This window comes from Carassius auratus, chromosome 42, assembly GCF_003368295.1.
Source record: "Carassius auratus strain Wakin chromosome 42, ASM336829v1, whole genome shotgun sequence".
Classification (NCBI taxonomy): domain Eukaryota; kingdom Metazoa; phylum Chordata; class Actinopteri; order Cypriniformes; family Cyprinidae; genus Carassius; species Carassius auratus.
Genome location: NC_039284.1, coordinates 9,455,226 through 9,478,768, shown reverse-complemented (window position 1 = coordinate 9,478,768; position 23,543 = coordinate 9,455,226). Strand labels below are relative to the sequence as shown.

General features: G+C 36.4%; 3 protein-coding genes across 3 annotated transcripts in view; 1 reads left to right on the top strand and 2 right to left on the bottom strand.

The window, feature by feature from the left end:
- LOC113060578 (probable E3 ubiquitin-protein ligase RNF144A-A) overlaps positions 1-1,468 on the bottom strand; it is a 31,213-nt gene extending 29,745 nt beyond the window's left edge. Inside the window, exon 1 of the mRNA XM_026229599.1 lies at positions 1,360-1,468. The gene's annotated coding sequence lies outside the window, so the exon portion shown is untranslated. The remainder of the gene's footprint in view (positions 1-1,359) is intronic.
- A 1,950-nt stretch (positions 1,469-3,418) lies between these two features.
- On the bottom strand, positions 3,419-7,251 carry LOC113060577 (radical S-adenosyl methionine domain-containing protein 2). The gene is made up of 6 exons (XM_026229598.1): positions 6,842-7,251; positions 6,484-6,645; positions 5,238-5,467; positions 4,999-5,148; positions 4,707-4,739; positions 3,419-4,343 (listed from the first exon to the last, which is right to left on the bottom strand). The coding sequence occupies exons 1-6, from the start codon at positions 7,179-7,181 to the stop codon at positions 4,179-4,181; spliced, it is 1,080 nt and encodes a 359-aa protein (XP_026085383.1). The 5' UTR covers positions 7,182-7,251; the 3' UTR covers positions 3,419-4,178.
- Positions 7,252-7,385: 134 nt separating this feature from the next.
- On the top strand, positions 7,386-12,968 carry LOC113060575 (UMP-CMP kinase 2, mitochondrial-like). The gene is made up of 5 exons (XM_026229596.1): positions 7,386-8,568; positions 9,297-9,411; positions 9,599-9,800; positions 11,029-11,262; positions 12,157-12,968. Exons 1-5 carry the CDS (start codon positions 7,987-7,989, stop codon positions 12,341-12,343), a joined length of 1,320 nt encoding a protein of 439 aa, XP_026085381.1. The 5' UTR covers positions 7,386-7,986; the 3' UTR covers positions 12,344-12,968.
- Positions 12,969-23,543: the final 10,575 nt, after the last annotated feature.

Here is a 23,543-nt window from a genome sequence, read left to right as displayed (position 1 = left end):
TTTTAGGAGTGTAACAATGAGAGTAAAGAGTTTTTCTTTGGACACTGTCTATAACTGTTACGATGAAACTTTTTTCCAAACAGCCCAAGCTACCCTGAACAGAGAAAAAACACTGCGTAAACGTTCGGCAACTCATCTTAGATTCCAAGTTTCTCATTTTTAAATACGCATTCGCTTGGTCATTCATGTGCTCTGAACTTACGATATTCAGGGTTATGTTGTAGGATAAAACGCAATTGTTAACCACAGGACTTATCTTACTAAAGCTGTAAATCGAAAAAATCCACAGGAAATTCCCAAGAGAATCCACAGCTTGAAAATTCTCCAAAAAGCTGAAACCGCAGTCATAACTAATCCATTAGTCGTAACTAATAAACTAAACTCTTTTTACAACTAAAATGGAGAGGATTTAAAGTTGAATAACCTCATATCAGGAACAGGATTGGTATCCATATTTAATATGACGGGGAAGAAAAGAAAAAGAAAATGAGAATTGTGATACGAAGAAACAATTCTATTTCCCCCCTTTTACCATACTGTATATCGTCATTGCAATAGAAAATATATATATATTTTTTTTTTGTATCAACATTTTGACTATGATTAATCGGTTTGTTTTAAAAACCATATCCTCATGGTTGTGGATCACCTACCTAGTTTGACAACCTAATGAAGGGTTAGCAAATTCGACACAATCCCCCAAAAATCATGGAAAATCCCTGTAACTCAGAGCTACTTCAATGGAGTGTTCATCCAGGGTTTAGGTCAAAACTTAACAAGCTACTGTCGAACTATTCTAGACACGTACAGCACCAGCTCCTGAACTGGAGCACATCCACTCCATTTCATATCAATATTTGCATCTTCTGACTGCACGGGCCAAGAGTCCCATGATCCCAAAACCGAGTGTGCTGCCAGTTTTTTGAGCATTACAGACTCGTGATTATTAGACATTGTGATATCCTAAAACGCTGTCTAGGTAGGCAGCACAGGTTTTGAAAGCCAGTCCATTAGAACGCGATAGTAACCTATGCACACGTAATAATAATAAACAGCCATCTTAGACATCAATCGGGTAAACTATACAGGAGCTGCACATCCAGGAAGAAAGTGAGTTTTGTAGTTATAGCCAAATGTAGATCATAAAGCATTGCCAAATATAATAAAACCGAGATTACTATATTAAATTGAGCTGCTGACATAGTCGCTTGGCTTTAAAACGATGAACGCTGCACAAACCCTACTGCATTACAGAAAGTCAGTGTAGTGTCGAATACAGCGGATATTGTGGTTAAGAAAACATTTAGTTTAAGACCGATACATTCATCCCAGCCGTCTGTAATGACACGAGCGTATTACCTTCTGTCTTCATGTAGTTTTGCAGGCAGATATAAGAATCAGCTGGTCCGTCGGACGCGCTGTGAAGACGCCATATCTCGAGTGTTTCCTAGTGCTGTACTGTACAGCGAGTCTGTGTATGTCTGTATACGTGTGTGTCTCTGAAACGAAGGCGCAGCACTAGCGCCCTCTACTGGGTGCAACACAAATTGTAATTGAGCTCTTGAAATCAGACTTTGGGACGGGAGCTCTTGAGGTAACATTACCTTACTTGAGGGTGTCAACCTGAAGTTTATTCTGTTTTTGTATTTTTTACCATCCTTTAAAATATTGATAATTTTATACCGATTGTGCTTTATCTGAGCTTTTGCATTCAACATGGACATGTTTGTTGCTAGTTACATTTTGTTGGCTGGATATTACAAAAGACCAGCGAAATGAAACGTGGAAATATATACAAAAACAATATTTTCAAGAAAACATATTTTAGGATATGTCACCATAAATTGCCTTTTTTTTTTTTTTTTTTTTTGCTAAATTTTGCCTTTGTGATAATATATATAGTCGTCTCAATAAAAAGTTTTTTAAGGTGCATCACAATAAATTAGAATGTCGAGGAAAAGTTCATTTATTTCAGTAATTCAGCTCAAATTGTGAAATCTGTGTATTAAATAAATTCAGTGCACACAGACTGAAGAAGTTTAAGTCTTTGGTTCTTTTAATCATGATGGTTTTGGATCACATTTTACAAAAACCCACCAATTCACCCACCATTCATCTCAACAAATTAGAATACTAAATAAGACCAATAAAATAATAATAATAATAATAATAATAATAATAATAATAATAATAATAATAATAATAATAATAATAATAATAATAATTGCTGGCCTTCTGGAAAGTATGTTAATTTACTGTACGAGTATTCAATACTTGGTAGGGGCTCCTTTTACTTTAATTACTGCCTCAATTCAGCATGTCATGCATCTTCATGAAGCTGGTCAGCAGAAGGAAGCATGAAGTGCTCCAAAAGTTCTTGCTAAACAGGTGCAATGACTTTGGTTTTAAAAAAACACAATGGACCAACACCAGCAGATGAAATCCAGACTCCAGGACTTCGGTTTCCAAATCAAACACTTGCTCTCATCTGAAAAGAGGACTTTGGACCACTGGGCAACAGCCAACTTCTTCTTCTTCTTAGCTCAGGTAAGACGCCTCTGATGTTGTCTGTGGTTCAGGAGTGGCTTAGCAAGAGGAATATGACAACTGCAACAAACTCCTTGACACATTTGTATGCCTTGACCCCAGCCTCATTCCATTCCTCGTGAAGTTCACTCAAATTCTTGAATCGATTTTGCTTGACAATCCTCTTAAGACTGCGGTTCTCTCGGTTGGTTGTGCATCTTTTTCTTCCACACTTTTTTCTTCCACTCAACTTTCTGTTAACATGCTTGGATACAGCACTCTGTGAACAGCCAGCTTCTTTGGCAATGACTTTTTGTGACTTACCCTCCTTGTGAAGCGTTTCAATGATTGTCTTCTGAACAACTGTCAGATCAGCAGTCTTCCCCGTGATTGTGTAGCCTAGTGAACCAAACTGAGAGACTACTTTGAAGGCTCAGGAAACCTTGTTTTTAGTTGATTAGCTGATTGGCAGGTTACCATATTCTAATTAGTTGAGATTGAGTTGGTGGGTTTTTGTTAAATGTGAGTCAAAATCATCACAATAAAAAAAAAAACAACAAAAAAAAAAAGACTTAAACTACTCCAGTCTGTGTGCACTGAATTTATTTAAAACACAAGTTTCACAATTTGAGTTGAATTACTGAAATAAATAAAATTTTCCATGACATTCTAATTTATTGAGATGCACCTGTATACTAGGATGTAGCCTATATGTTAGGGACATAAAAATGTACTCCATACCAGGGATTACCTAAATATTTCTGAGAAACGAAAGCTTAAAGACTTTAAAGAAATTAAAGGTAACGTAAAAATAGCATTGCTTATGCCCATTTCACTTTCAAATTTGACGCTTTGAGCAGTTTCAAGAATTATGAGATTAGAAACCACAAGATTTTGTTACAAATATTTATTTTCAATAAAATATAATATGAAGTTTCAACATTGTTTAAAAAAATAAAATAAAAGATACTTCAGGAATCTTTTTGTTTTCTATATATTCTTTTTCAGGGTGCCTCATGGTCTTCACTATATATTACACATGCCTCAAAGCTTTTTATTTTTAATGCTGTTACAGGAGAAAGTCTAGAGCTTTTGTAAGTTTTCAAAGTTGCGATCTGAGGAGCTGCAAACTAAAATGTCAATTCTACACTATGGCAATTAAAGCATCTAAGGTGTGCTTTAGTCTGAATTATAATTCAAAGTGCTTTCATGCTTTCAAAGTGCAGTTAATCAAACTGTGTAAGCAGATAATTTATCAATAATTTTCTTCCAAGATTATATTAAATCAATTACTTCTGATAAGAATGTCAAGACAAAGACAACCATAGCATGGTCTGTAAAAATTAAAAAACATACTTCAGGTTATGCAAATATTCCAGATTCAAAGCAAGCATACCATAATACACATCTTATAAAAATCATACATAAACAATCATACATAATAATCTATATATGCAAGCATTTCAGTGCAGTAGAATCTCATAAAAATACTGAAAAACAGACATTTACACACCAATGTATCCAACCAGCTTTTTTTTTTTTAAGCTTATGTTACTACACTGTACAATTGTTTATTACCATATATTTTACATTTATAAATTAGACCAAGTCTCAATGTAAAAACAGAGTAAAAACAGCAATACTGAGACAGTTCACCAGTCCAGTTTCATATCAGCTTTGCTCCACACATATTTCCCCCCTCTTACGAGGAACATCTTCTCATCAAAACCACTAAACTTGATGGCCTCTTCCACACCGATATCCAGAATTGACTTTGACGGATCTTTCCTCCCCTCTCGGCAATCCAAGAAGCGCATCTGCGGCATCAGATATGCAAGATTAAAAAAAAATCTATTTATGATGATTGCTCTTTCTGATGATGTAGCGTAGACAGCATGATTATTAATAGAGATCAGAGATTATCATGGGAGGGAAAAGTAATTTGAAGCCTGGAATGAGGCAAATTACTGCAGGCCTTATTATATTCCTATCCATAATCCCTCGGCTACTGATATGATAGCATAATGTAATTTCACAGAATAATTTAAACTGCAATAATAGTGTAATCTAATATAAAAAAAAATAAATATGACAACATAATCGAATATATATATATATAAAAATCCTTCACAGGTTAATGAGATTAATGGATGCTGAGAAGAAAATATGAAACCACTTACATATTCATCAAGAATCAGGTAAGAGTCTCTCATCTGTAAAAGAAAAATAAATGAATAAGTAAACAATTCATATCAAGTTAGCAGTATATTCAAGTCCCAGGCCTATTTTTATTTAAATTCAAATCTCGTTGTGCTCACTTATAAGTCGTAAAAGCTTTGGTAATGAATTGAAACTGAAAGTTTATTGCTGTATTACTCAAAAATTTACACCACTTTATTTTCCAAATTGTAAGCTACTTTGAAATGGCGATCTGAATCGAGCTAAAGTATGGCTTCTGTTCCTCAAAATTACCTTTTGATTGGACTCTGGAACCAGACACTTCACGCTCTGGTGGCGGTCCAGGAAGTCTTGGAATTGCTGATCGCTAATGATGAATTTCTCGGCCTCGCGGAGGCTGTTCTCCCCTGCGTTTTCACCTTCAATTAGCAGACACTGGAAGACCTGCGTGTACATTGCATTACAGCCTTAAACACATGCTCAGCAGCCTGGTTAAAACGATAGTGTCTGTAGGAAAGGAAGTAACTGTATACCTTCCAGCGCACTGGGTTCAGATTATTGATCTGCTCGGTCATATCTTCATCCACATTGTAGGTATTGATAACTGAGTTGATTTTGAAAGCCACCTTATATTCCCGGCACCAGTTCTGAACTTGATGTAGTTTGTCCAGGTGACTCTTCTTGCCCTGACCTCGACCTATGACTTTATTGGTGTCCTCGTTAAAACTGTCACAAGATATGGCCAGGATGTCCAAGTAGTCACCTATAAAATACAGAAACAAATAAAAATTTAGCAATTTTGTCACCATATGTAAATACCTTTGATATAACAAAGTATTTTCCTGTAATGTATTAAACAATGTATATATTCTGTTTAGTTAATATACAGTTTAAAAGTTTGTGGTCTGTGAGATTTTTTTCCAAAGAGTGTAATTATTTATTTGATCAAAACAACAACAAAAGTAAAACAATCAAATATTATTTCAATTTAAAATAACTGTTTTCTATTTTAATATATTTCAAAATGTTATTTATTACCTGTGATGACATTTAATTAATGATCATTAATCCAGTCTTCAGTGTCACCTTTCTTGTTATTAATGTTAAAGATAGTTGATAGGTGTTGCTTAATATTTTGTTGGAGACACATTCAAGATTCTTTAATGATATTTAATGAATTATTTGAAATGTTTTATATATATATATATATATATATATATATATATATATATATATATATATATATATATATATATATATATATATATATATATATATAAATAACATTAGAAATGTCTTTTACTTTCACTTTTGATCAATTGAATGCATCCTTACTTACAGACACCAAACTTTTTATTTTTGTCTTATCACTTTATTTATTTTTTTATTTTTTAGGATGGCCATTCTTCACAACTATTTTACCTTTCATACACTCTGTCAGTTAAATCACCTTTATTTTATTTATTTATTTATTTTTATTTTGTGTCATAGGCCTACAGGTCATGACAAGTTTGGTCATTCTCATGTGCAGCAATAAAATAATTATTAATAGTTAGATAAAATCACTTCAAATAAGATCTCACTGTATGTCATTGCACGCAATGACCTGAAACAAAAAATGTAGTGCATAGTGACAAAAAGGCATTGACATGAAAGTGCAGTGGTGGACTGCTGCTACTGTTTTGGAAAACAAAAAAGTTCATTAGATTTTTTCTATATATTGGCTATATGTGTAACTTCAATCTCCGCCGCCCTCTGCTGGTCATGAATGATTCTCACCGTATTTCTGGAACCAGGTTTCTCTGATCAGACTGCCGTTGCTCACGATGCTGACGCTGGGCAGCTGCAGCTCCTGCTTGCAATATCGCACCAACTCTCCCAGAAAATTGCCTTTCTCGTGAATGAAGGGCTCTCCGCCCGAGAAGTTGATCTTTTCCATTCCTAAAACATATCAATAATATTAAAAAAGTTTGCGAATAAAAATGACAGTCAGCATTAAGACAAAAATTTTACGTTTTGTAATGTAATTTTTTAAATCAGTTTTAAGCATCATCATTATTAGAAATTAAGTAGCCGAAAAATAAATAAATAAAATCTATTGTAAGCTACGTTTGTCAGTTAAATGCAGATAGCCTACCTGCTTCTTTGAGAAGTCGTAAGCCTCGCTTTGCTTCTTCAATGGGCAGGACGAAAGATGTCTTCGCAGTGTGGAAGCAAAAGCCGCATTTGTAATTGCACTGCCGGGTAAAGTGGTAGTTTACACTGCTTGGAGTTCTAGTCAGCTGAGTGCTGGAGCCCTCTTTCTGCTCTTTGGTGCCAGTCTTCGGGCGACTGATGTTTCCAACAGGCGTATGTTGCATCTGCGTGCCAGACACCCGCAAAATCCATCCCAAAAGGGCTGCTAAGAAGCTGTTGACATTCTTGAAACAAAATTGCATTAACATTGCAGCAAAACCAACTTGGTTTGATGTCAACATGTTGACGGTGTGCAGAAACTGACGTTCAGAGCACTCATGTCCCTTTATATACGGGGCAGTCCCAAGATGTTTTTCTGAGTTTCGTTTCTTGCTTGTGGAACTGTAAAACGAAAGATAAACACTGTCAGCCGAGTCCAACACGGGCGTGGCGTTTCATCCAGTCATCTGGAAGAACTGTCCCTGTCCTAACATTTCAACATAAACTATTAACAACGACAACAGCAGCCTACGAATAACAGGCTAAACAGGCATATCCATTAAGCCTTTGATTTGATATATTTACTTGTTCTGGGAAAATGATTGCTAGTCTGGAACCGGATTGTCCAACAACTACAGAAACGAAACCTAAGAGTCCAAATTCTGCTCCTGTCGCAACAGTTGCTATGGCTGCAGATTATAACAACAAAGTCCTCACCGCTCAGGCATTCAAATATGATCAATAAACCTGAAACCAACCAATCTTGATCGTCTGGTTCCAGCTAGCATATTACAGGAAATTCAAATTTACACTGAACACTTACTGCTCAGTCATCGCTTATTATTATTAAGGCTGCTTGTGATTATTTAAAAGCAACTGCAATAAAATGTTTCCTAGTTTAATTATTAACACGCAATTGATTGCACCCTGCACTGTTGCTATCTCGCTTGATAGACTCAGTCAGCTCGGGCTTGTTTACGTAAACAGTTGTCTTTCGTTTTCGGGGAACGTATAGTTTAGTTTCGTTTTTCAGCAAGCGCTGTCCTCCAGATCAGTAAGATTGATATTTCTCTGTATATGCTACGTACTTAATATGTAATACGGTTCATGTTGCTGAAAAGAGCGATGTTTCGCTGTGGACAGCTGTGTTCGCGTGTGTTCGCGGTGGAGTTTGACCTACGCACTGAACCTCTTTATTTCACGCTGAGCTCAACCCCGCAAGAGCTTCATCAGGCTCATCAGCAGCTCTTTGGAGGCGATGAGAAACTCTTCTCGCTACATGTCCACAGTGACAGCAGAACTGAGAAAGCGCGAACGCACGCCGAAATAAAACACAAGCTGTCCGTCGCTCTGTCGCGCGACTGCGATGTTTTTGAAGCGTCCGCTTTCATACCGGACGTCAAAAACAGCGTCGATAAGGGATTTTTTATACGAGACAAATCCACTACAAGCCTTTCGGAGGACGTACTGAAGACGTTGCAGCAGAGTAAATCAGTATGTGTGTTTTCATACAAGCGCGAGGGTCAGTACTGCTGGCAGGAGCTGTGGTCACCTGTCAATCAAGTGGAGGAGTCAGTGAGGCAGTACGTCACACCTGCAGCAGCAGCAGAGCATCACCCGTCCACACTGAACATCATGAGCTCTGATGTCTACTACTGTATGAATGACGCCTATGAGGTTCTTCAGGAGGTACAGTATGTTAGGATTTATTTTTAACTTTTTATTTTCATTATATATATTCAACCTCAAACAGATATCAGATTATAATATAGATCCCAGCTAGGAGGTGTTGGGATGCATGGAGGATTTAAATAGACTGCTGTGAGAAGTGTTGAAACTGGACTGGTATACGTCAAGGACAGCTGATCGTCAGCTGATGCAAGATTGACTGACATGGCCTCTCTGAAATAGCCCGATGCTCGATTTATTATACAAACGCATCATAGAATTCTGAAAAAAATGTCACTATTTCCACAAAACATTTTAAGCAGCGCAACTGTTTCCATATTGATAATAACAAGAATATTTTTGGGGCATGAATTATTTCTGAAGGATCATGTGATGCTGAAGACTGGAGTAATGGCTGCTGAAAATTCAGCTTTGCCATTGCATGAATAAATGGTATTTTATAATAAACTGAACTAGAAAATAGTTATTTTAAATTGCAATGATATTTCACAACATTACTCTTTTTAATGTATTTTTAATCTTTGCACTTCTTCCCTTAGCATACCATTTTGGATGCTGTTTTATCCAAAATGAATGACTTGACCAGACTTCCCAAAAGTTTTTATGTATTTAATTTTATATTTGGGCCTATGGACCTTTATTGTGCTTTGGCTACACTAGTTCTGTTGTGGACAACAACCATGCATATCATGCTTGAATTTTGCAATACATCTTCCTGCCCTTTCCAGTGCACTGACATTATCCCTGAGTCAAAGGAAGTGCTGAAGCTTGTAGACGAACAGTTGGAGACCAGCAGGGGTGATGCATTTCCTGTCATTGTGATCGAGGGACTGGATGCCACAGGTCAACACTGAGCCTTTGACAAATACTTTGTTTAGCAAATTAAAAAGTATGCTGTCAAACACAATATTTTCACCAAGCAAATTCATAGGTGGCAATATGATAAAAAGCATGCACAAACAAATAGTGAGCACTTAAAAATTCTGTTGACTTCTGTCTATGTGTTTCCCTGATTTCTCCATGTACCCAGGTAAGACTACTCTCACAGAAGCCCTGCGGGAGTCTCTGAATGCTACTCTGCTGAAATCTCCTCCCCAGTGCCTGGCTCCTTTCAGACAGCGCTTTGACTCAGAACCACCCCTCATCCGCAGGGCCTTTTACGCTCTGGGGAACTACATCACTGCTGCCCACATCGGGAAAGAGTCCCTGAGGGCTCCCGTCATAGTGGACAGGTAGAGATGTGTGCGCCACAAATATATTTTGGATATATTTGGCTGGATTTGTGGAAATTGAGGCTCAGTCAACCATAAATGTTTATTTGAGGGTATTTTCATTATATAGGAATACTGATTGATATTGATTTATTACAGATATGTTTGTAAACAGAGCAGGATCTACAGTATATGGCACAAAAACAAGGAGGATATTGATTAGGGAATCAGCATTAAATTAAACAGATGAATTTATGCAAAATAAAATGAATAAAGTTAAAAATATGTTTTACAGGTGCATAAACAAAATACAAATGTAATATACTATCAGAAAAAAGGAACAACAAAGCTGTCCCTGAGGCAGTAAACTAAAGTACAGTAGCTAAAGCTAAGGCACTAATACACTTCTGGACTTTTAACGTAGTATTATGCGCCTTTACTAATATGTACAATTTAGGCATAAATAAGGTACAAAAAATTGACCTTTTAGTACTAGTACCACCCCATTGACATATTTGTATCTTGAGTGTTGCAACAGTTATGGACAGTACAGGGAAATAAATCATTTGAAACATTTTTATTTCTAATATTTTTTGATAATTTAAATCAACTGTCTCATCGTTTACTCACCTTCATGCCATCCCAGATGTACAGGTATATGACTTTCTTTCTTCTGTGCAACACAAATGAAGATTTCATTTGACACATGTCTGACAGTTGACCAGAAGCAAAAAAAAAAAAAACTATTAAACATTAGTATTTTTCTTTTGCTTCAGAAGGCAAAGATTCATCCACTAGGGTCGGATGGATTACCGGTGGGTTTGCTTTGTGTGGTTTTCGAAGAATCACATTTTTAGCTCATGTTCACCTGGATTATGTGGATTTACAGAGATACTGTAGATTATTTGTCTAAAAATCTTTCTTTGTGTTCATCTGAAGAAAGAAAGTCGGTAACACTTTAGAACAGGGAACACATATTCACTATTAATTAAGAGTTTTCCCTCAATACACTCCTAATTTGTTGTTTATTAATAGCTGTTAAATTTAGTTATGGGGTAGGATTAAGGTATCTAAAATGGACTATCCCTTTAACAAACCTGGTTCACTAGAAATGTTTCACAAAATATTACTTAACACACATATTTCACTGGTAGGAAAAGTAAGTAGCAGTGTCTCTACTTTAGCACAATTATAGATAACCCTTAAAAAGTTTGTATTTATTTATTGATTGTCTTGTTGTCTCTGTTAGGTACTGGCACAGCACAGCAGCGTATGCCATTGCCACAGCAGTTGGTGGAAGAGTTGAAAACCTCCCAAAGCCAGGCTCAGAGCTCTACCAGTGGCCAGAAGACCTGCTCCAACCAAACCAGGTGCTGCTCCTCACTGTCAGTCCAGAAGAAAGACTGAGAAGACTCAGGGACAGGGGACAGGACAAGACCGTCGAGGAGGCTGAGCTAGAGATCAATCTGCTCTTCAGACTTAAGTAGGTCAACTTGTTAAATGTGAGGGTGTTTTTCAGGAACATCCCAACATACCCTATAATGTTATCGGATGTTGTTGTACATCTCTAGACTGGTTGTGCACCAGCTGGCCTAAATACTCCATAGTAAACTTCAATAGCTACTTCTAGGGGATTTTCAGGTAATGATGCCATTTGTGACAGAAAATGTGTCTTAAATGCCGGTTTTAAAGTGTCTTAAATTAAACTTTACTATGGAAAAAAGAAATAACTTTATATGAAACATTATTGATAATTAATAATGGAATTTCTCTTTGAAACTAATTTGGTGCCAACTGCAAAATTTTTAGCTTAATTTTCATTTTATTTTTTTATTGTATACATTACCGTTCAAAGGTTTGGAGTCAGGAAGATTACAAAAAAAAATATATATATTTTGTTCCGCAAGGATGCATTAAAGACTTTTACATTTCTATTTCAACTGAATGTAAATATATATAGCCTATATATATATATATATATATATATATATATATATATATGTGTGTGTGTGTGTGTGTGTAATGTTACTAGTTTTACTGTATTCATGACCAAAGAAATGCAGCCGTGATGACTTCTTTCAAAAACTAAAATCATTTATAAATTACCAATCCCAAACATTTGAAAGGTAGTGTGTATTCTATTAAGAATGCAAATTTGTTCATCAGATGTAAACAAATATTTGTAAATATTAAATATTAAGTAAAAAATTGTGATTTATCTTTACTTTTGCGTTACAAGAACACATGTGAAACACAAAGGCTCTGTTTTCTGAGGAAGATCCCTGTACTAGCCAAGTTTTAAGTTTTCTATTGTGTTTCAATGCAATCATATTATAAAGACAGTTAGCATTTATGACAAATTGCTCCTTGTTTTCAGAGTGGAGGAAGCTTACAAGAGAATCCAGAATCCTGCCTGCATCATCGTGGATGCAAGCCCCTCTCCACGAGAAGTGCTTCAACAAGTGGAGCATTTAATTAGGAACAAATGTCACTTGAAAACAACCAGCTCTCTACCCGACGAGACAAGAAGCCATGCAATCTCTCCACACACCACTAGATGGTAGTGTAGTGTTACGATTCCACCCCCAATAAACTACCTCTACTGTAAGAGCCCCAGTCACAGTCAGATGAGCCTGGGGATTGAAAGGGAGGCTGGTGGCTAACTGCCAGCATACATTTCAGGGTTCGTATCAAGACATGTCACAGCATATTCCCCTGCCCACCGAGCTTCAGTGATGACGCGAGAGGCTAAGTTATTGCGGGTGCCGTGGCTGGACGTCAGCTCTCATACGCAGGGTCACAGCATGAACTTTTCTCATACTGACTTATTCCCATCGAAACACAGGAACTCAGCTAAAGAGGTTTGAGAATACATCAATCACTTCAATTAGATTTAAACACAAGAACTCATTGTTGGTCAGCTCGATGTTCACTCCTTTAGGAGATGGAATCAAGGGACCTTATGGAGATATTAAAAGCAATAGATCTACAGGCAGTTTAAACTTGGTTTGATTTGTTGCTGTTGCTTTTGGACACAGAATCTGATTATTAATTAAGAGTGATTTGCTAGGACAAAAGTGTACACTTTAACTCAGCTTTCAGTTCCAGATTCCTTAAAGTCTGTTTATTATCCTAAAATGATCAGCCAAGAATAAATTGTAATCTAATATAAATCTTTTAAATACGTTTCTCAAGTTTCACTTTATTTTAAACAGTTCACCTATGAAAATGCTGTCATGAAGGGAACACACTCCATCAAGTATGAAAAAGTAGTCCATATGCTATATATCTATATTCCTTATGCTATATATCTATCTACACACACACACACACACACACACACACACACACACACACACACACACACACACACATTATATACTGTCATGTCCACAAATATTGGCTCCCTTGGTAAATATGATCAAAGAAGGCTGTGAAAATTGATCTGCATTGTTAATCCTTCTGATCTTTTATTTAAAAAGCTAACCTTTTTTGTACACAAAGAATTTAAAATGGGGGAAATATATTTATAAAATAAAATGTTTTTCTCAAATACACGTTAGATTACACAATTATTGGCATCCCTAGAAATTCTTATAAGTAAAATATCTCTGAAGTATATTTCCATTAATAATCACAATTTTGAGCACTCCAGGGTGATTATGAACATGAAATTATCCAGCCATGGCTTCCTGTTTCACAGAAATATTAAGAGGAGGGAAAACGAAGCCTGAATTCCCTTAATCATCCATCACAATGAGAAAAACCGAAGAATATATTTCTGATGTGCAGCAAAATATAATTGAGCTTCACTAATTAGTGAAGTGGCTTAAAGAAAAAGGCTAGAGCAGTGAAAATTCCCATTTCCACCATCCGGCTAATAATTAAGAATTTACAATCAACATAAAATGTTACAAAACTGCCTATGTGACTATATCGTCCTCATGCATGATAAAAAAAAAAAAAAAAAAAAACTATTTTATATATATATATATATATATATATATATATATATATATATATATATATATATATATTATATATATATATATTAATCTTGTTTACAAGCCATTCATAAGATTTTTGAGCAAAACACCAAAAAGAGAGAAAGACGCAAACACCAACAAAACCTCATCCATGAAAGTAGTTTATATGTGATATTCTAAAATAAGCAATAGTTTTGTCTGAAAAGATTTTTTCATTTTTTCTATTCATATTATTAATTTTATTATTTATTATTATTTTTTATTTTCTAATTATTAGTATTTTTATCCCAATACAAACACTAATTAGATTTCAGAGCTTCGGTGGAGGGGAATATTTTGAGATGGTCCCACTACAGAACACAAGATCCAGGGGGCGTGGTTGGATCAGATCTAACTCCTCCCATCTTACGTATACCTAAACCTACCTGTCTCCTCCCCCTGATCCCTAAACCCACCCATCTCCCCCCTAAACCTACCAATCACCACCCCCAAACATACCCATCTTCAGCCCCACCCTCCCTGGATCTTGTGTTCTGCAATAAGGGGCTACTGAATATCAGCAAATATCAACTTACATTTCAGTCTGGACACCAGAATTTGATGATGACTTTAAAGAGTTTACATTTTTGGATTAACCAATCTTGTATTTATGCATCTGATCTGCAATAATCCACATTTAGCACACATGCATACCTTATGCATGCATGCAGACACCCATTTGCCCTCATGTGCTAACTAACAATACCACACTTACCTTATAATTAATTTATATGGTGAGCACGCATTTACCTAGTGATAGCAAGATTAATTAAAAGTTTTAGTAATTATGAGCTGAGTGAGTATACGGGCCGGGAAAGAAGGAGTGACCTGTCTCTCTCACATTGATGCCTCAGCAGAGTGGAAAAGAGAGTGGGGTATATTCTTAGGGCAATTAATGGAGTCCTGTAGATCACTGTCAGACGGCTTTCCACACCACTGCGCAATTACACACTCCCCTTAGCTAATTATTGAAAATCTTGCTATAGATGCAATTATATGATTATTTTTTAACATTGCATATACTCCATATATGCCCAGAGGTGGTTAATATTAATGCCTCACAGGCCTAAAAGGCCATATTTAAATGTACAACATGAATAAATTATAATTCCTGAGATTTTCTGCTTTGAGACCACAGTGTTCCCCAGTGGTTGGACAGCAGGTTGATCAATTTTCCATCTATTTGCTGTTGCTCTCTGTGGGGATATACAGTGTTTAAGGATGATATGTTTGGTTGTTATGGACAGACACTCCTTCAGTGCAGTCCTTATGAACTAGGGAGGGGGTCTTAAAATACTCTGGGTGGTTTGTAAGTAGTTTGCACTGTGCTTAATGTATTGTCATTCTTCACTGACAATAAGTCTTTCTTGTGGTTTATTATGATTTGAAAATAAAAATATATACTATTGTTAAAAAAGTTTGGGGGCGGTAAGCAATATAACATTAACATTTATAAGAACAGTTTTCTATTTGAATATATATTTAAGTGTGACATGACATACAGCCAAGTATGGTGACCCATACTCAGAATTCATGCTCTGCTTTTAACCCATCCAAAGTGCACACACAGCAGTGAACACAAACACACACCCAGAGCAGTGGGCAGCCATTTATGCTGCAGCGCCCGGGGAGCAGTTGGGGGTTCGATGCCTTGCTCAAGGGCACCTCAGTCGTGTTATTGAGGGTGGAGAGAGAACTGTACATGCACTCACCCCACCTACAATTCCTGCCGGCCCAAGACTCGAACTCAAAACCCTTCGATTGCGAGTCTGACACTCTAACCATTAGGCCACGACTTCTCCCCAGGTAATAATTTAAGAAGTAATTTATTCTTTTAATGGAAAAGCTGAATTTTCAGCAGCCATTACTGATTTGGTGAAACAATGTTGAAAGTTATATTTGTTTCTCCTAGGATTCATGGAGGAAGTATGTATCTTTTGTAACATTATAAACGTTTTTACTGCCACTTTTGATCAAATCGTGTATTCTTGCTAAGTAAAAATATAAATTCTAACAAATTAAATTAAAATAACGTTCTTTTTTTATACATTCAAATTACTTTTTAAAATTAGAATTAACTTTAAAACAGTTTTTACTTAACCCAAGATTTTTAACGGGAGCTCCTCGGTTCTCAAATGGGACGCGTCTGAAAGAAACGGTTCTTGACTCGGGAATGAGTCAATGTTTTGTTCGTTATCTGGCTCGGCTCGGTGTTCATCTTCAGTTCTCTCATCACAGCAGTTCAGTCAGTGTACTGTTTGAGTGCATTAATTATTCCGGGATATCGGTTTGTTTTGAACTCTCTCTCACAACACACGGAAGAGAAGACAATGATTAATAAAGTCGTAGTTTTTGCTATTTTTGGACCAAAATAGATTTTCGATGATTAAAAAAATTCTAACTGACCCTCTGATGTCACATGGACTACTTTGATGATGTTTTTCTTACCTTTCTGGACATGGACAGTATACCGTACACACAGCTTCAGTGGAGGGACTGAGAGCTCTCGGACTAAATCTAAATAAACTGTGTTCTGAAGATAAACGGAGGTCTTACTGGTTTGGAACGACATGAGGGTGAGTTATTCATAAGATAATTATGATTTTTTTGATGAACTTACCCTTTAAAAGAAATATATTTGCATCAGAGGGATAAAGTTGCAATTACTGTAAACAAAGTGAAAATTGTGAGATAAAAAAAATATATATATATTTTTAATTATTTTTATATATTAATAATTATAAATATTAATAAATAGTTAATTATTTCTTTAGATGCCTTTAGATCTATGGATACAACATTCACTATATTATAGCCTATTTAATTAACATTATTTCTAACACACAGTTTATTTTAATACAATTGATATACTGCACAACCTCATATATTCAAAACCCTACAAGCAAAACTACATCACAACCTTAATTTTTCAATTCACTCTAAACTATTTATAGAAAAATCAGAAATATGAAAATATGAAAAATCAGGTCAGAGTGCACAGGTCTGTGCAGGGGGGAAAGGTAAGCCACCATCCTCCCCAGCAGGCCCCACGAACTCTACATCGGCCACTTCAATATTTCATTAGCACAACAAAGAACAAGACCGAGAAAACCTTCTCTTCAGTAATTAAAGATCCAGCAGGGATGAAGCTGCACAGCAGTCTGCGGTCCCCCCCACCTAAGTAATAGATCAAATGAAAGCTGTCCCTATGAACATGAATAATGAGTGAAGTGTGCTGAGAGAGGTGGGGGTGGTATAGGAGGGTGGGCTGGAGTAGGATCTAGAGACCTGGCACTGACACCCTCCTTCTCTGGGCCCATAGATGCTGCCAGCTGCAGGGGGGTGAGGGGGCAATAGAATCCTATAGGAGTCTATGGAAGAGATGGTGGGAGGAGGAGCAGAGAGAGACTGTATGTGTGTTTTGTGCTTCTATAACTCTAAGCCCATGTCCATATGTACACAGGTATTTTTCCTTCTTCTGTTTAAAAAAAAAACTCAGTCCACATGAAAACGCAAAAGCATGCTATGAAGCACTGTCAAGAGAATGCCAAGCCAACAGGTGGTGATATAATCTTAACCCTAAAGCCATGTTGGCCATTCAGAAGCCTGCAAAGTTTCCATTTGGCGGAGATAACAATGCATGCTCCGACATCACACTCCAAAAACTCCGGTTTCGCTGTCTACAAGATAACACTGCAACTGGAGTTTTCGAAAATCTTCACCCTGGAAAATAAATCTGCCAAATACACCAGATGATAAACAGGTGAGGTTTAGACCATTCAGGTTACACAGTGACCTTAAACGGGTTATGATGAGGATATAATTTTGTGAGTTGAACTTAATAGAGTTGTATACATAACCATTTGCACATAGTGTGTTTATATAATTGTGAATTAATTATCATGGGTAAACCAATATATATTTTTGCACATGTTGGTTAATGTAAATTTATAAATATGCTCTTGTCAATTGTTGGGTCATGTTTGTTCTTAATGATTCTACCTAACTGTATTTAATAAAAATGATTAAATAATCATTTTAATGGTATGAATAAGTAGCTTGTATTTTTGAGTTTGGAATTCACTTTGGTCCGAGCAAGATGGCGATGCATCTTTCCTACAGAAACATTTTTAACAGTGTGCATCAATTGTGTTTTTGCTTTTTAAAAATGTTTTTATTAAGTTTATGAAAGTGCTACAGTATATATTGAATAGACCTCTCTTCACATTACCGGGGTTCACAGAAGCAGAAGTCGTCATAGTTGGGTAAACTTCTAGAGAGGAGGCGAGGGAGGAGATTCTATTACTTTCCAAAGGAGAAAAAAATAATTAGAGATTGATTATGTTGGCCATATGCGAGAAATATGTCAAATTTGCCATCTCTCCCTCAGCTTTTTTCTTAGAAAAACTTATATAGCAATGTTACCATCCATTGTTTCTGTATGAGTTTATTCTTTCTGCTGAATGCAAAAGAAGATATTTTAAAACAGCCATTGACTTCTATAGTATTTATTTTCCATACTATGGAATTCAATAGATACCTTCAACTATTTGGCTAGCAACGTTCTTCAAAATATATTATTTTGTGTTCAAAGGCTGAAAGAAGTTACGCAGGTTTAAATGTACATTTTTGGGTGAACTTTCCCTTTTTAACTAGTTTTTTGTAAAGTATTCTGTTGTAAAGGATTCTGAGATTGACCAATCAGAATCAAGTATTCCAGAGACCCACATGATCAGCCATTGTTCATATGAAAATTTGGGCAAATATAGGCAGGATTTCTTTGCATTCATTGGTAGATATATCCTTAAACAGATGCACAAACAGAAAATGAGCCAAACATCAGTGTGAATGTCCCATTTTTGGAGCATTTCTCAGAATTGGGATGAAATTGCAATGGGTGTTCCTGACAGCAGATAGAGGAGATACTCTAGGGATTGTTAAATATTTAAACACGCTTCGAGATCTCATTAAAATCTGTACAAGTGCAGCCCACACCAAAACCCCCATGAGTGTCTAACGCAGTCATTTTGGATACTAGTCATAACTCAGTGAAGTGTGACACAACACTTATTATCTAAAGCTTCCTTGTCATACTAAGAACATCATATATCATCATTTCCAGTGAAATGAAGCAGCCTTTGACGGAGATTCATAAAATCTTGGAGTGATTCGCTCTGCTTGAATTCTGACAGCCGAAGGCGGAAAACAACAAAAAATGGATCGAGGGGAGAAAAAAGTAAAGGAAAAGAAAAACGCATGACAGCTTGACTTCAAGACTAACTCCATAGAGTAAACACAAAAACAGGATCTTGAACAAACTTGGGTTCTCCAGAGTGCTCTCTACTACCGAAATCATGCCAATTAATTCTTTGTATTCTTAGCGTTACTCTATTTTTAACCGGGATGCCCTCTCACATAAATTGATTTCCTGTGGTGAACTTGAATCTTCCTTGTACTCCATTCGAGATGTTCCCGTCCTATCGCTTCCCCTTAGGAATAAATCAAAGACCACGGCTGCCTAGTTGCTGCGCTGCTGTGTATCTTTTTATCCTTGAAAATGGTTTATTTTTGTTTTAGTGCCATTAATGGTGGGGCATGCTTTAAACTTCATCAGTGTCAACCGTCGAGATGAATCACTCTGGCTGTTTATTCCTCTCCTATCTTCTTGTTTATGTATTTTCTGAGAATGCGTGCATCGTATCGTTTTGATTTTCAAAATCCCAGTAACAGAAAATGAATGCAAGTTTGAAAAAAAAAAAACCCTAAGATCGGGTTGTGGAATGAAAAATGTTTAAACAGCTTCTGCTGCACACATAAATAAAAGTGGAGTGACTTCTTTCGCTCTTGTCTGAGGACCGGGGGGAAGCGAGTCTATGATGAATGCAAGATAGTTGGCGCTCAGTTGTCTGGTTGGAAAAGAAGGAAGTCCGATGCAGTTGAAGTTTGCTTGTTGCCTTTTATGGGAAAAACTGGAGAGCATATCCTTAATTATCACATACAACAACCAAGACCAAGTTAACTGTGTAGAAATATTTCATAAGTATCCTTTGCTCTCTTAAAAGAATAGTGCATCCAAAATTGAAAATTCTATCATCGTGTCATCTCAATCCTTTATCTTATTTTTAATTTTTTTTCACAAAACACAAAAAGAGACTATGCTTGTTGTCCCCCCCCCCCCCGCAATGAATAAATAAAGCTTTTGAGCATCAAAAAAGCATTCATAAGAAACATAAATGTATTATAAATGTATTCTATATGACTTGTGCTGTATATTTCAAATCTTCTAAAGCCATATGATAACTTTGAGTGAGGAACAAACCGAAAAGGTCATTAATTATTGATAATCTGAGCTGGACTGAATGTTTATATGAACAAATCTTCCGGATTGGTTTTGTGAACCATATCATAGTTAAAAATAACGAATGTTCGTTCACAAATGGGCCTTAACTATATATATATATATATATATATATATATATAAATCAGACAATGTACAGTTTTAACTTTTTTTTATACACAGTGTGTCACCTCATTGTTGTGGGCTGTTGAAGGGTCTTTAAGAGGAAGCCCTGAGGTGGGAGGAAGAGATGAGTGAAATCCTCACACTTTATCCAGAATAAGCTTCATGAATCTCTTTACACCCATTTAGTTTTCTAACTGTGCGATTCTTTTGACTATGACCCAGCCATCTCCCTACTTTAGAGTTCACTCACTCCTCCTCATAAAATATGGAGCTTATGGTTGTTCATCTCTATAATCATCTGTGTGCGTACTTGGCAGGCGGCTCCAAGACAAGCTAACAAGAACCCAGGCTCCACGCCAGCTTCCTATAGCTCTGTTCAAAAAGTCCCCACTTTTCAAAAGGCAACACTATTGAATGTCCTGTTGAGAGAGCACGATTTCAAATGCTATCATTCCTAAATATAGTTTTATAAAGAGAAGCATTATGTTGTCACAAAGAATAATGCACACAGTTCACACAGCGAAAACATAAAGCTTAAATCAACAAGTCAAATGCTCTGAAAGCCTCGAAAACCGCAGTAGTTTGAGGTAGGCTTTTTTTTTTTTTAAACAACTAACTGTACCACAAAGACATCCTGCAGTAAAACAAGCGTCTACCCCAAGCTGAGCTGATGTAAAATTCAAGAGCCATATGAAGCCTTCTTACCTGAAAACCACAGTAGTACATTACATCAACATTTTAAATGATGATTATTGCAATGTACAACTGTTGTGCCATGGAGCCAGAATCTAAACTTTGTGGCTTATAGTACATGACTGTTAGCTTTAGGTCCACCGTTAGGTTAGTGTGCTCCTAATTTAAAATTTACAGATCTAAATTTACAGTTTAACAGTTAAATGGAGTTTATATTTAAAGTTTTTTTTCTTCCTGGAAAATGGAATTTAATGTAGAAAAACTATAATATAATATAATATAATATAATATAATATAATATAATATAATATAATATAATATAATATAATAGAGAGATTGCATTTATATATAATTTTATTTTATTTTCTATTTTATTTATTATTTTTTACATTAAATCATTACTGTGAAATATAATAAATGAGGAAAAATCAAAAGAGGAAAGAAATCTGCTGCCACTATTTCATGGTTTCTTAAATTGTATTTTCATATCCTGATATGAAATACACTACTCTAGCAAGTAACAAATGAAACAAGTCAAAAGACGAGAAGTGCCCTTTAAGTGCTCCAAGAGGCAAGATCTTCATCCTGGGACCACAGTTAGGGGCCATTCACACAGCATGCACTTGCACTGTTTTAAAAATAGTTTTTCTATGTACATAAGAATCAAATGCATTTGACCTGTCTGACATGAAGCGGCAGGACTGCCAGTTTGTGTCAGGTTAAAAATAGTTCGGTCTGATGGCCTAGCGGACGTCTCAAGGACAGTCAGACCTGTGCAAAATATAGTTATATATATGGTGCAACACAGCAAATACAGAGAAAGCGTCAGTATGCTCAGTCACACTCACTGTCTGTCACAGCATCGGCTGTCCAGGGATTGTGACATGGCACTCAGCAGCGCAGACACTAACGCGTGAGCTCGTGAAAGTGCCAGCAGGGGCACAGCACCTGATAGCCAGAGGATTTATAACCAGCAGACTGAGAAATAAAGAGAGATAGAGAGAGAGAGACAGAGGGGGAAGGGAAGGGAAGAGGGAATAGAAAGCATGTGTGTGGGGAGATTGCTGCAGGCATTTCTCAGTCTGACCTTTAGTGTCCCATCCCAGCCCAGCCGAGTTCTCTAAATGAGTCTCTACACTACCGGCGGCCAGGCGGCCAGGCGGCCATCCAGCTGCGAGGCAGGGGACCGGACATTTTAGCCACCCATTCACGCTGCTGATATGTCCAATTTTCACCAAATCCCCTGAAGAGCGTGTTCTCAGCAGATGCACTAAATGTATTTCAATGAATAGAGCACAACAGCAGGGTCCTCTATAGAGAAAACAATAACATATAAACCTTTCAATACAGACCAAACATGAGCTCAGAGATTATTAAGGTACATGCATTTGAAGAAGCTACAAGTGTCTTCTGCTTTACACTCTTAAAAATAAAGGTGCTTCACAATGCCAAGAACCTTTTTGTTTAAATGGTTCCATAAAGAACTTTGTGGTGAAAGAAGGTTCCTCAGATTGTAAGGAGGTAAGAAAGAGATGCTTCTTTAAAGAACGTTTGACTGAATGGTTCTTTGTGGAACCAAAAATGGTTCTTTTATGGCATCGCTGTGAAGAACCTTTTGAAGCACCTTTATGTTTAAGAGTGTCCTTAAAAAAAAGAAAAAAACATTTATAAGCCAAATTCAGTTAATACATTACCCATAATTCTGAAGACAAATAAGGATTTGCTGCTACTGTGGAAACCACATTAAAAGAGCTTAACTGCCATTGCAGATATATCTGTTATATAAACAGAATAGACAGTGACATATTAGTTATTTATCAGTCACTTACTGTATATGTTTGTACGTGTATTAATGATGATTTTTTCTCTGTATCTATTATTTAAAAGTATGTTAAAATATAAACCTAAAGTGTACACCTCTACTAGTTTAAAACTGAATGTATTTATTGATTTATTGTTTTATTTATTAACTACTTAAATAATGATTTATCATAAGTCGTTACGTTTTGTGAGGTTTAAAAAATGATATGCAGATGAGGTTATGCATAGTAAAACTATAAGCATTGTAAGCCCCATATATGGGTATTTCAGGGAGGAGACTGGGTGGAGATGCACATCTTTTAATATCTACATTAAAAGAAATGGGAAACAACCAGGCTGCTGAAAAAGTGTGAGGTTACAATTGTGCTTCATTCACAGACTGATAAATTTACCCTTGAGAAAAACCAATCAGAAATGTTTCTGAACACAATGCTGTGGTGGGTCTTTCCTGTTTGATACAGTTCGGACCACTCACAAATGAAAAGCAAATGATTTAGTGAATCGGTCCTGATACCAACAGAAGTGTAATGATGACTATGCTGAGTAATAGACGCGCATAAAAAATGCTGTGATACCAGGATGCTTTACAACCACAGGGTCTCCACTGAGTCTGCATGGCCCTGCATACAGAAACCAGATAAGATAATGCATCTGTGTTTGTGTGTGTGCATAATGCACATGATAGGCATTTTGGAGACCGTGGCTGATCTCTTTCGTTTATAGGGCAGTCACAACAAAGCATCTGGATGTAAGGTTGTGTGT